Here is an 11,202-nt window from a genome sequence, read left to right as displayed (position 1 = left end):
CAAGATTTCATTTCTTTTGATGGCTGCATAGTATTCCATTGTATATATACCACTTCTTCTTTATCCATTCATCTGTTGATGGACATCTAGGTTCTTTCCATAGTTTGGCTATTGTGGACATTGCTGCTATAAACATTTGGGTGCACGTGCCCCTTCGGATCACTACGTTTGTATCTTTAGGGTAAATACCCAGTAGTGCAATTGCTGGGTCGTAGGATAGCTCTATTTTCAACTTTTTGAGGAACCTCCATGCTGTTTTCCAGAGTGGTTGCACCAGCTTGCATTCCCACCAACAGTGTAGGAGGGTTCCTCTTTCTCCACATCCTTACCAGCATCTGTCATTTCCTTACTTGTTAATTGTAGCCATTCTGATTGGTGTGAGGTGGTGTCTCACTGTGGTTTTGATTTGTATTTCTCTGATGCCGAGTGATTTCACCAACTATCTTATTCCTCATTTCTTACAGCTCTCTATGTAAAACCATAACATTTTAAAGTTTAATGTGATATATTATATTGTTCATTTCCTCATTTTATACAGAGTAACCTTAACTCACATAGTTCTTTATAGTTTTTAGTGTTCAAAAGTCGCCTCTTGCCCTTTGACTTTTACTTTCAGTGATAAATCACTGTTATATCCTCTGCTTTTTCCAGTTGCTCCATTTAGAAGGGAGTTTAGCATGATACAGCTTCTGTCATCTCTACATGTTGAAAAAATCTAAGTACAATCAACTGAGATCAATTTTCTGGTTAATGATGAAAAATTATGGAAAAGCAATTATGATGGTTAACTTGAAAAATGAAAATATTTTTATTTTATGCACAATTATTTTAGAGAATATGTACCTGTAATATCTTCTTATTCCTATTAAAATAACTCACAAAAATAATTTTAAAAAGTGATGTTATATAAAATTATTGTATAGACTAGCTTTCCTATTAAAATAACTAAGATAAAATACTTTCTGTAAGAACTGCAGTTGATATCATTTAGAAAGGCAAAAAGAGTTTGGAACCAAACATTTCTACCACTTTTTCAGTCAAATTATATAAGTAAGAAACATTTAATCTCCTGGTGGCATAAAAGTGGGACAAGTGATTCTTATTCCAAAATTGAATTTATTTGTTTAAATGGTGAATCATCAATTAACTTGATGATCTCTTGTTAAGCTGCCATATTGCCTATGGAAAAAATGTATGCTTACAAAACCATTGTTATATGGGCACTGATGATTCTCTTAAGAAACTTAGACCACAGAATATTAGAGGGAATTGGAAGGGCCTTGGAGCTGATCTGGTCCACTCTCTCATTTTATAGATAGACCAAGACCTGGAATTTTCAGTGACTTATTCGAGGTTATTCAGCCAAGTCCATGACCGTCATCAAGGTACAATTTCTCTTATCTACCACCCTGAACATTTCTTTGCTCATTGCAATATCAGTGATAGGAATCAGAGTGAAGATACCTGTCGACTAGGATGAAAATTCATTGTTTCAACCCTAGGAGATACAGGACAGCATTGAAATTCTGTTTCTAGATTTCAATGAAGTATTATTAACATATTACCAAATAATCATCTTCTTCTGGATTTCTCCTAGGCTTCATTGTCCAAAGTTCTTCTTGGTTTGTAATGTCTTGTCTGCTCTCCATTAGTTCTGTAAAATAGGATAGTGTCAGCCAGCGAAGAAAATAAACATCATTATCTTCCTCATGTCTGTACTATTTAAGACATTAATGTTTGATAGGGCAATAGAAGAATTTACTCACACAAGGACTAGAGTGGCCTACAAAATACAATTAAAATAGTGACTGGTTTACCATTTAACCTCACATAATCTGTCAGAATCTCAAACCAGTGTCCTTGTGTCAATAACAGCTTTGTTTTGTCCGGCTATTGGTGCAATGAATGACAAACATGTCTATAGGGAATTCAAAGGGTCAGATGTTACCTTTTATAAGTTAACTCCAGGTGCCCATTTAGAGGAAAACCAGCTCTGCTCAAAGGTAAATAGAATTAGGAAAGATTTTTTTTTTTTGAGTGGAGTTAGCTGATATAAGATTATACTTTAGGAAGTTATATTTGATAGACTTTTGGGGTTGATACTGGAATCTGAAATACTAATTAAATGATTTTATGGGGAAATGCATTCTGAGGTTCAGACAATAAACAGAATAGACACTCTCGGTAAAGTGAACCCTGATAGTGGCGCAAAGGACCAAAAGGCTGTGTATATTCAGAGTGTCATTTTCTCATCAGAGTAACAGGCTGGTTTCTGTTGATAAGCAAGAATTTTTAGTACATTTCCAATGGAATTATTGAGTTGTGTTCAGTCACTGATATGCCTATTCTCCTTGTCAACCCTGTGGAAATTAATTTTGTCAAATTTACTACCTGACAAAGGAATCTTTGCCTTAACACCCTTCACAGATCCTCCTCAGGCTTGGTGTAGCATTTTTTTTTTTTTTTTAAAGGAAGGGAACAAATGATATCACAATACTATTTGTTGTTTTTATTAGTTTTAAATTTATTTCTAGAGGAATACCTCGCCAATTTGCACTTTATGAAATTCAATGAGAAAAACAGGTTAGATATATAACAACTTGATTATGAGAAACAAGTGTTTCTTAATTTCAGAACACCTGTAACACTTTACTAAGTGGAAAGTTGTTTCCAGGAGTGGCTTAAAATACTTAAAACATTCTCTAAATTTAAAGGCTTGATTTTCTCAAAAAATAGAGAGAAGCCATCTTTCTGTCATGCCAATCATTTACCTTTGTTCAAGCGCTCTGAGGACATTTGCCATATATTATGTATTTTGACATTTTCCAACATTCATGCTGAGGATATTTGTTTTGGTCTGCCCATATTTCCCCCCTACTTTTTAATGATCTAAAACATTTCCTCCATTTGGAGAAAGGTCCCTCCTTTGGCATATGACTCAGTTTTGGCTAATCAGAATTCTCTATTCCCTTGATGGCACTGACTGGCTTAGGGATGGCATAACCCTAGTTGAACCAGTTAGAGTCTTTCTCTAATATTTATATAGAAGAGTGGAAGATAAAGAGATGTCTAACTCTTTGTTACATTGGTATGATTGAAGCCTACTGTGCTTTCTTCTACAAGCTCTAAGGAGGAAGATGTCTTCAAGAGAACAAAAGCAAGCCACCACACTAAAGTACAAGGAAGAGATGGGGAAAGACATAGAAGAGTGCTGGTGGTATATTTTAAGTATTTACAGTTCCTGAGACCAGATCATGAAATTTTCAGTTACATAAGTCAATATACATTCCCCTTTTTTGCTTGAGTTTGATTTTTGTATCATTGTATCATTGGCATGCAAAAGAGCTCTGAGTAAAGCAAATGCCAATCATCAGGTATTTATGGAGCTCAATTCTATGACAGACACAGAGGAGGAAAGAGAAATGAGACTTTGTGTCTGTTCTGGAGGAGACGCTCTATTTCCTTAATAAGTATAATTCCAAATCATTTAGTGATTTAACCAACATTATAAATACAGTAATCTGGGAGGTATGTATGTGTCTAGGAATAGGAATAGAAGGTTTTTTTCCCCTAAGATTTTATTTATTTGGTAGAGAGAGAGAGAGAAAGAGCGGGTGCATGTACCAGCAGGGGGAGGAGCAGAGGGAGAGGGAGAAGCAGGCTCCTTGCTGAGCAGGGAGCCTGACAAGAGGCTCCATCCCAGGACTCTGGGATCATGACCTGAGCCAGAGGCAGACACTTAATCAACTGAGCCCCCTGGGTGCCCCAGGAATAGAAGTTTTATTTACTGCAACCAAACAAGAAATAATTCTCTATGTTTAGATGGTTTCACTCTGTGTTGTAGGATGGCAAAGATTTTAACATGCAAATCTACACTTATTCAATATTAACTCATTAACTATATTGTGAACAACAGTATCAGGCTGCGAAAATACGAAGTTAAATGGGATGGAGCCTCTGCTCTCACAAACTCAAAGTCTAGGGGAAAAGGCAGAAATTTCAACAACTGTGCAATGGATTCTAAAGAAAGAAAGTTTTATAGGCAGATCGTGGCATGGAAAGGGTGAGGGTTCTCTTGTAGACCTGGTCCTGGGGCCTCAAGCAAGTTGGCAGTGTTTGCTGATTGAGGGCCACTTTGTACAGAATCTGGGTGAAAAGGCAAAGTGGCCTTGGAGAAGTATCCACCCGTTCATCTGCGTGGTAGGGAGACCATGCTGGAGAGCAAGGCCAAGGAAAAGCCCAGAGCAGTGAGGGAGCCTGTTGGCTCTGTGGTCCACAGTCCAATTTGTGCCAGAAGGCAAGAAAATAAAATATCCGTCAAATAAAATATGTTGGTTTCCATCAGACATTACCCAAATATATAATTTAAATTCCACAGTAACATCTTTTCATGAAAAGAAAAAAAAAAAAGAAAGAAAGAAAGAAAAAAGAAACAACAGTGTTCAGATTTTAGGAACTCCAGATTTGACCCAAAGTTCTCTAACTCTCATCCCTTTAAAAAAAAGCAAAACATATTTCTGATGTGACTGTTCCGTTTTGCTGTATGAGAATGGCTGACCTGATGTTCCTGCTAAATATTGACACAGCCCAACTGACTCATGTTTTTGTCAAAGAGTTTAGAATATGAAGAAATTCAATGACCGGAGCACAATATGGATTGCACTGCCTTTCCAAACTTTCTACACTTTAAAGTGTATATTCGCTTCCCCACATTTAACTATGTAAAGATGTTTTTCTTCACTGGGCTGTTTTTGGTTTGGTTTTGTTTTGTTTTTAAAGCATTGCTTAATATCTGTGTTAAATCTAAGTAGTTGTCAGGATGTCGTGGGGATTTTTTTTTTTTTTAAGAGAAAGAAATTTAGAAGTGTTTGTAAATTTTATGTCTACAAACCCATGACATATACGAAGCCTTCCTTGATCGCCTATTTGGAGAGAACTTGAACCCCAAACCCCAGCCTGAAAGAGCAGGACTAATGTTCCCAGAACTTAAAACGAAAACTCCCTGTTACTAGGAAACCTGAAGGCAAGTCACACGATTTTAAGCACTGTGTACCAATCATTCCTCAATGCTATGCAAACTCGCGGCGAATTTTCCCAAGTTGGAAAACCTGCCGTCAGAATCCAACCGAAGGGCAAACTTAACAACCCGTCCTATCCGCCGGCCCCCCAGCGAAAAGACTTCCTTAGGAGTCCCTGGCTCCCAGCCCCTGGACCGGCCACAACGGAGCAGTGTGCTTCGGCCGAGAGCTGGGCTGGAGGGCAGCGCGTGCTGGAGCCGCGCATAAGGGGTGAATTGAGCTGCTCTCGCCTCGGAACGCCGCCGCCCCGGGACTGGGGAGGCTTGCAAGCCGCTACACCCCTCCCGAGGCTGCAAGCCCGCGCCCGCTCTCGCAGGGACACGCCGAGGCGGGGAGCAAGCAGCGAGTCGGGACGATTTAAGGGACTCACCCGCTCCTCGACGCGACCAGACGGTAAGTTGCGGCGCAGCTTCTGCGAGAACGCGCCAGCCCCACGCGGCGTCCGAGCCTCGGAGCGCGGAGCCTGCTCCTCCGTGGCAGACCCCGCCTCTTTGTCAAGGGCTCGTCCAGCGCCACCTGCAGGTGTCGGGCGTCCTCAGGGCTCCTGCCTCGGAGGGGCAGCCCTCCGGGGTCCCAGCGGCCAAACCGAGCGTTTCCCCACATTGCAAGCAGGCCGTTCCAGGTGTTCTTTCGGATGGCCCTGTTTCCCCCTGAGGCCTGCTCCTCCCGCTTTCGTTAATCTCCCGAGGAACGAACGTTCGTGCAATTCTTGGGAGCGGTGGTTCTCAGACTTTAACGTGTATCACCTGTGGGCCTTATTAAACTAACGGATTGGTCGCCTTCCCCCTCACGGTTCCCTGATCCTCAAGTCTGGGCCTGAGATTCTGCATTTCTAGTAAGTTCCCGGTGATGCTGGAGCACCTTCAGATCACACTTTGAGACGGACTGCTTTAGAGCTTCGCCAGCCGGCTTTAAACTTAGCAGTAACTCTATGAAGTGACTGCTGTTTACAGTTGAGGAATCCGAATGTGAAGATCTGAGAGTGACTTGCCCCCTGAATGGTACAAATCTTGTACCCTAAACCGCATGAACCCTGTCCCCTGGCTGAATAGGCCCTTAAGCCCCACATTGCCTTTGCCTCTTCCTTGCCTCCGATATAGTAAAGCCAGCTTCCCGTACCCTACCTAGCCCATCAGGCACTCCAACCCGAAAATAAAGCTACTGTCGCTATTTCAGAATTTCGGGGGGGGGCAGGGGTGTCTTTAAAACATAAGGGATATGGAGAAAGAGAATGTGTGTGGGGGTGCGGGTGGGGGTGGGGGAAGTGGGGTGGGGTGGGGGTTACTCCTCGGAGTTGGAACCAGCCTCAGGGTAGAGTGTCTGAGACCTGAATTGCAAGAGGATTTTGCAACATCCTCAGAGCTAATCTGATTAGAAAAACAAAGGAGGGGCGCCTGGGTGGCTCAGTGGGTTAAGCCTCTGCCTTCGGCTCAGGTAATGGTCTCAGGGTCCTGGGATCAAGCCCCACATCGGGCTCTCTGCTCAGCAGGGTGCCTGCTTCCCTTCCTCTCTCTGCCTGCCTCTCTGCCTACTTGTGATCTCTGTCTGTCAAATAACTAAATAAAATTAAAAAAAAAAAAAGAAAAAGAAAAAGAAAGGAAAATGCTCGCTCAACTGCAATTTCTGTGATTGTTCTTTAATTAAAGCTAAGGCAGCTAGGGACTGTTCATGTTTTAATATGTATTTTTTTTTGTAGTCATTGACTTTGCGCAGGGTAGTATTAAAGCCTTTTGAAGATTAACTTACCATGGCCTGACGCCTTGTGGTAGAAATAGAATCTTACACTTTTTATTTCTAGTGAAACTAGAAAATAATCATTTAAAAAAGTTTTAGGGAGTCTGCTTCTCCCTCTCATTCTCCCTCTGTGCTTCCCCCCCAAATAAATAACTGAATAAAATCTTAAAAGTTTTAGAAAAAATACTCTATGTTTATAGTACAAACCACAAAGAATTAAGAGAGATTTTTAAGTGAGTCTAAGCATTGTTGAATTTTTAAAATGATCTTGGGTCTTAAAGGATCGAACAAGGCAATATGCTTTCATTTTTCAAGCTTTCGTAGAACAAAGAACATTTTCTTTTTCATAATCTATTTGGCACATGACGAGCGCAAGGTCATGATTATATTAATATAAGTTGGTTAATTTTAGCCAACTCCAATTAAGACTGTTTTTCTTCTTCTAATTAACATTTAAAATCAAGGCCCAGATATTTTGTTTTATAATTAAACTAAGAATTTTATTTCTGCATTTCTTCTGAAAATTTTTTTGTTCAGTATTTTAGTGTGGTGAATAAAGTATGTTTCTAAGTAAAAAGATTGAAAATATGAGGTTGTTTACAAATTAGTTTGTAGATATTTTAAAGGGCAGCATAATATTGGATTAAAAACTGTGGCATTAAAGAACTTATATTAAGTTGTCAGGAGTTAATATTACAAATGAAATTTCTGCAATTTTTGCATGCAGATGGCCAAAATGACCTGTGCTTTGGATATGACCAGATTTTTTTCTTTTTTCCTTTCCTTTCCTTTTTTTTTTTCTTCTTTTTTTTTTTAGAAACACAAAGCCAAAGCATCTAAAAATGTTCTGAGTCAGCTTTTCAAAACCAGTATGATTTGTGAAAAACAGTGTTAGACTATTACACATTTTGAAAAGCAGATTGCTGGTTTTGTTATGACTTATAAGAACTACAGGATTTTAAAAGAGGAATTCAACAGTGAGCTACAAACAGATTTGGATCATTCAGAATATTTTGTAACAAACTTAAAGTATAGTGAGAGAGCACATTAACAAAACAGTTCTTCAATGTTATTTGGGATCAAATTCTGAACTAGTGATTTCACATGAACACAGCACAGGGAAAATATAATAATTTAGAATCTATCAATACCTCTCCCTGACCAATGAGCAACCTAATCTTAGACCTCGATGGGACTGCCATTTAAGAAGAGTGGAGTATGATGGTGTAAAAGATAAGATAAAAATGATCATACCATGAAAAATAATCACAATGAGCCATACACAGCAAATTAAAAGTTGATGACAGGAACTTTAGTTCATCTCCTTGGGAAAACAAACTAACTCCTAAGGGCACAGTAATTCAAATTATGATCAACATAATTGCAAGTCTACTTCTTACCATGTAAGAATAGTCAGGTTTATTTTATTATTTTATTTTACTTTATTTTATTTTATTAAGATTTTATTATTTATTTGACAGAGAGAGACATAGCGAGAGAGGGAACACAAGCAGGGAGAGTGGGAGAGGGAGAAGCAGGCTTCCTGCTGAGCAGGGAACCCAATGCGGGGCTCGATCCCAGGACCCTGGAATCATGACCTGAGCTGAAGGCAGACCCTTAATGACTGAGCCACTCAGGTGCCCCAATCAGGTTTATTTTAAGATGAGGAAAAAATTATACCCAAAGTTCATGGAGAAATATTTTGTCAAAATGATCATTTTAGTGCAGACATGATAAAGCTGAACTGGCCTAATTTTCTGATTCTATGAGCTTCATATGATAAATTCTGTTCACTCACTCAAGATCTCCTGGAACTGATCAAAGTACTCTATGTGGTCAGTTTATCCCCAAGTCTGTAAATTAAAGTAGTTGGGTGTAGAGAGAAGACCTAACCTTGGGGTGGGAGGTTTAAAAAATTCTTCCATGTGTTTCCCCCAATGCAATTTATTGCTCATTCACCAACACTGTTAACAGTCAACATCCATTCTAGATATGTTTTAAGAATAGGTGGTTTGGGGCACCTGGGTGGCTCAGTGGGTTAAAGCCTTTGCTTTCAGCTCAGGTCATGGTCGCAGGGTCCTGGGATCAAGCCCTGCATTATGCTCTCTGCTTGGCGGGGAGCCTGCTTCCTCCTCTCTCTTTCTCTCTCTCTCTCTCTGCCTTCCTCTCTACTTGTAATCTCTATCAAATAAATAAATAAAATCTTTAAAAAAAATTAAAAAAAAGAATAGGTGGTTTATTTTGATACTCACAGATCTATCTCTGCCCAAATACTGCTTAATGATGCTCAAAAGTCCATGATAAAATATATTATATTGTCTTTATCTCTGTTGTAATTCACCAAAGGGCTAAAGCCCCTGGAAATGGTATCACGTTAAACCTTACAAGTTATTCACATCCTACTAAAATAAATACTTCAATACTTTTTTGAAAATATGTTCTAGCATAGGGGGCGATATACCAGGATATTGAAGACTTACACTAGAGAGGTTGTAAAGCGGTTGTATCTTTGAAGAAAAAGGAGCACTGGGACCAAGAGGATGGATTTCACCACTTTCCTAATATTACTTAAACTAGGCAATTCCTCTTTTTATCACATGTGCATATCAAACATTTCATAATAGTGAAATAAATCTCTTGTTTAAACCACTCTATTTTGGTCTTCTCTGTTATGGTAGCTAAGCCCATACCCTAGCTTGTTTGATATATCATAACACTTTTTAGAGTCTGTCTGTATTGAAGATTTTTATATGTGTTTCTGTTACCCTCATTAAACTGGGAGTTTTAAGAGAGCTGAGACATTGCCTTTCAAAAAATTAATTAATCAACTAACTTTTTATTTTTTAAGTAGGTTCCATGCTAAGCATGGAGCCCAACATGGGGCTTGAACTCACAACCCTGAGATCAAGCCCTGAGCTGAGATCAGGAATCTGGTGCTTAACTGAATAAGCCACCCAGGTGCTCCTGGGGCCTTGCCATTTTTAATGCTTATATCTCTTGTATCTTAGAGATTGATAGAATAGATTCTTTGTAAATGTTTGTGGAATGTGATTTTAGCCCTTGGTATCAAGAGAGTTGTATAGGGCACATAAATATGGAGTTCATGAATGTTTAGACATCATTTAGACCCAAACTGTGGGCACATATCCGCTGTTATTTATTTCACATAGAACACACTCTTACCCACCTTCCTTAGTGTGTTTATCTTTCTTGTTTTCTGCTACAGAAGCATGTGGGTTCAGAGTTGTCTTGTCACAGGAATTACAGACCTTATGCGTCTTCGGTGGTAGGAGATGGGGGAGTGAGAGTGTTAGGTAGGGAGAGCTGGTTCAACAGAGAGTTAAGAAGGCTGATTGGGAGAGTTGGACCTGAAACTTCTGGTAATAGACTCTGCTTTTTAAAGTCCTCGGCATAGAGAACCATGCCTGCCAATTCCTGGATCTGAGCTTCCAGAAGAGAGGATACTATCAGTTATGAAATGCCTACTCTTTCTCAGAACTGGGTTTGGTTCTCTCAGTATCCCTACTATGTTGTTACTATCCTCTTTATAGGTGAACTGAAGCTTAGAAAGTCTAAGTAATTCGATTAAAGTTGTACAGTTTTTAGAGGTCACGCTGGGGCTTCATCCAAAATCTACACTATCCCAGTTCTCTTTCCGTTGTACTATACCACCTCTGCCACCACATATAAGCAGGTTTTTCCTCAGGTTGCATCAGGTTGGGGGGATTCAAGAGAGTAACAGTTAACAGAAACCATCCCACAATTTGGTTTTCCTGAGGTATCAGTTAGCGCGTTGGCTAAGCTACTCTGACACAGAGGACCACATATGTGTTTAAAGAAGTGGTTTCAAGGTCAGGTAATAGTCCTGCAATGAGTATTCCAAGTTGGTGAGGTTGTTCTTTCCACGAGGTCATTCAGGCACCCTGACTGCTTCCATCTGGTTGCCCTGCTTTCTCCTAGGGCACTGTTCTTGGCATCATGGTTGAAGGGTGGCCTAGGAATATCCATGATCCAGTTGCAGGAGAGGGAAAGAGTGCAAGTCCAAAGCAATGGTTTGCTACTAGGAATTGAGGCAGAAGTTGCCCAGTCACTTCCACTCACATTCTATTGATGATAATTTACCCAGATGGCGAGGTAGGCAGGAAGATGCAGTCTCTGGCTGGGTGGCCGCATGTTAAGATGTATTAGCATGGGAAAGGGCAGCAAATTTTGGTGAGCAACCGGAAGTCTCCACCACCTTCTTGCCTCCAACTCGGATCTTTATGTTCATACCAAACTTGGGAACTTTGATTTCTTCCTTCATTGGGCTTACTGTCTTCCACATTCTGAAGCCTGTCTGAAGGTTCAGGGTAAACTTGTTACTCACAGCTCAGTCTTACACTGGAGGCTA

General features: G+C 39.9%; 1 protein-coding gene across 1 annotated transcript in view; it reads right to left on the bottom strand.

The window, feature by feature from the left end:
• The window catches only part of LOC111147419 (STEAP family member 1), a 12,098-nt gene extending 6,634 nt beyond the window's left edge, over positions 1-5,464 (bottom strand). The window contains exons 1-2 of the mRNA XM_022503426.1: positions 5,449-5,464; positions 1,566-1,654 (exon numbers count right to left, since the gene is read on the bottom strand). Of these exons, the coding sequence (XP_022359134.1) occupies positions 1,566-1,649 (84 nt within the window). The 5' untranslated portion in view covers positions 1,650-1,654; positions 5,449-5,464. The remainder of the gene's footprint in view (positions 1-1,565; positions 1,655-5,448) is intronic.
• Positions 5,465-11,202: the final 5,738 nt, after the last annotated feature.

Source organism: Enhydra lutris, unplaced genomic scaffold (assembly GCF_002288905.1).
Source record: "Enhydra lutris kenyoni isolate GAN:26980312 unplaced genomic scaffold, ASM228890v2 scaffoldscaffold16, whole genome shotgun sequence".
NCBI lineage: Eukaryota > Metazoa > Chordata > Mammalia > Carnivora > Mustelidae > Enhydra > Enhydra lutris.
The sequence above is the reverse complement of the archived record's forward strand: the minus strand, read 5'-3'. Positions and strand labels throughout refer to the sequence as shown.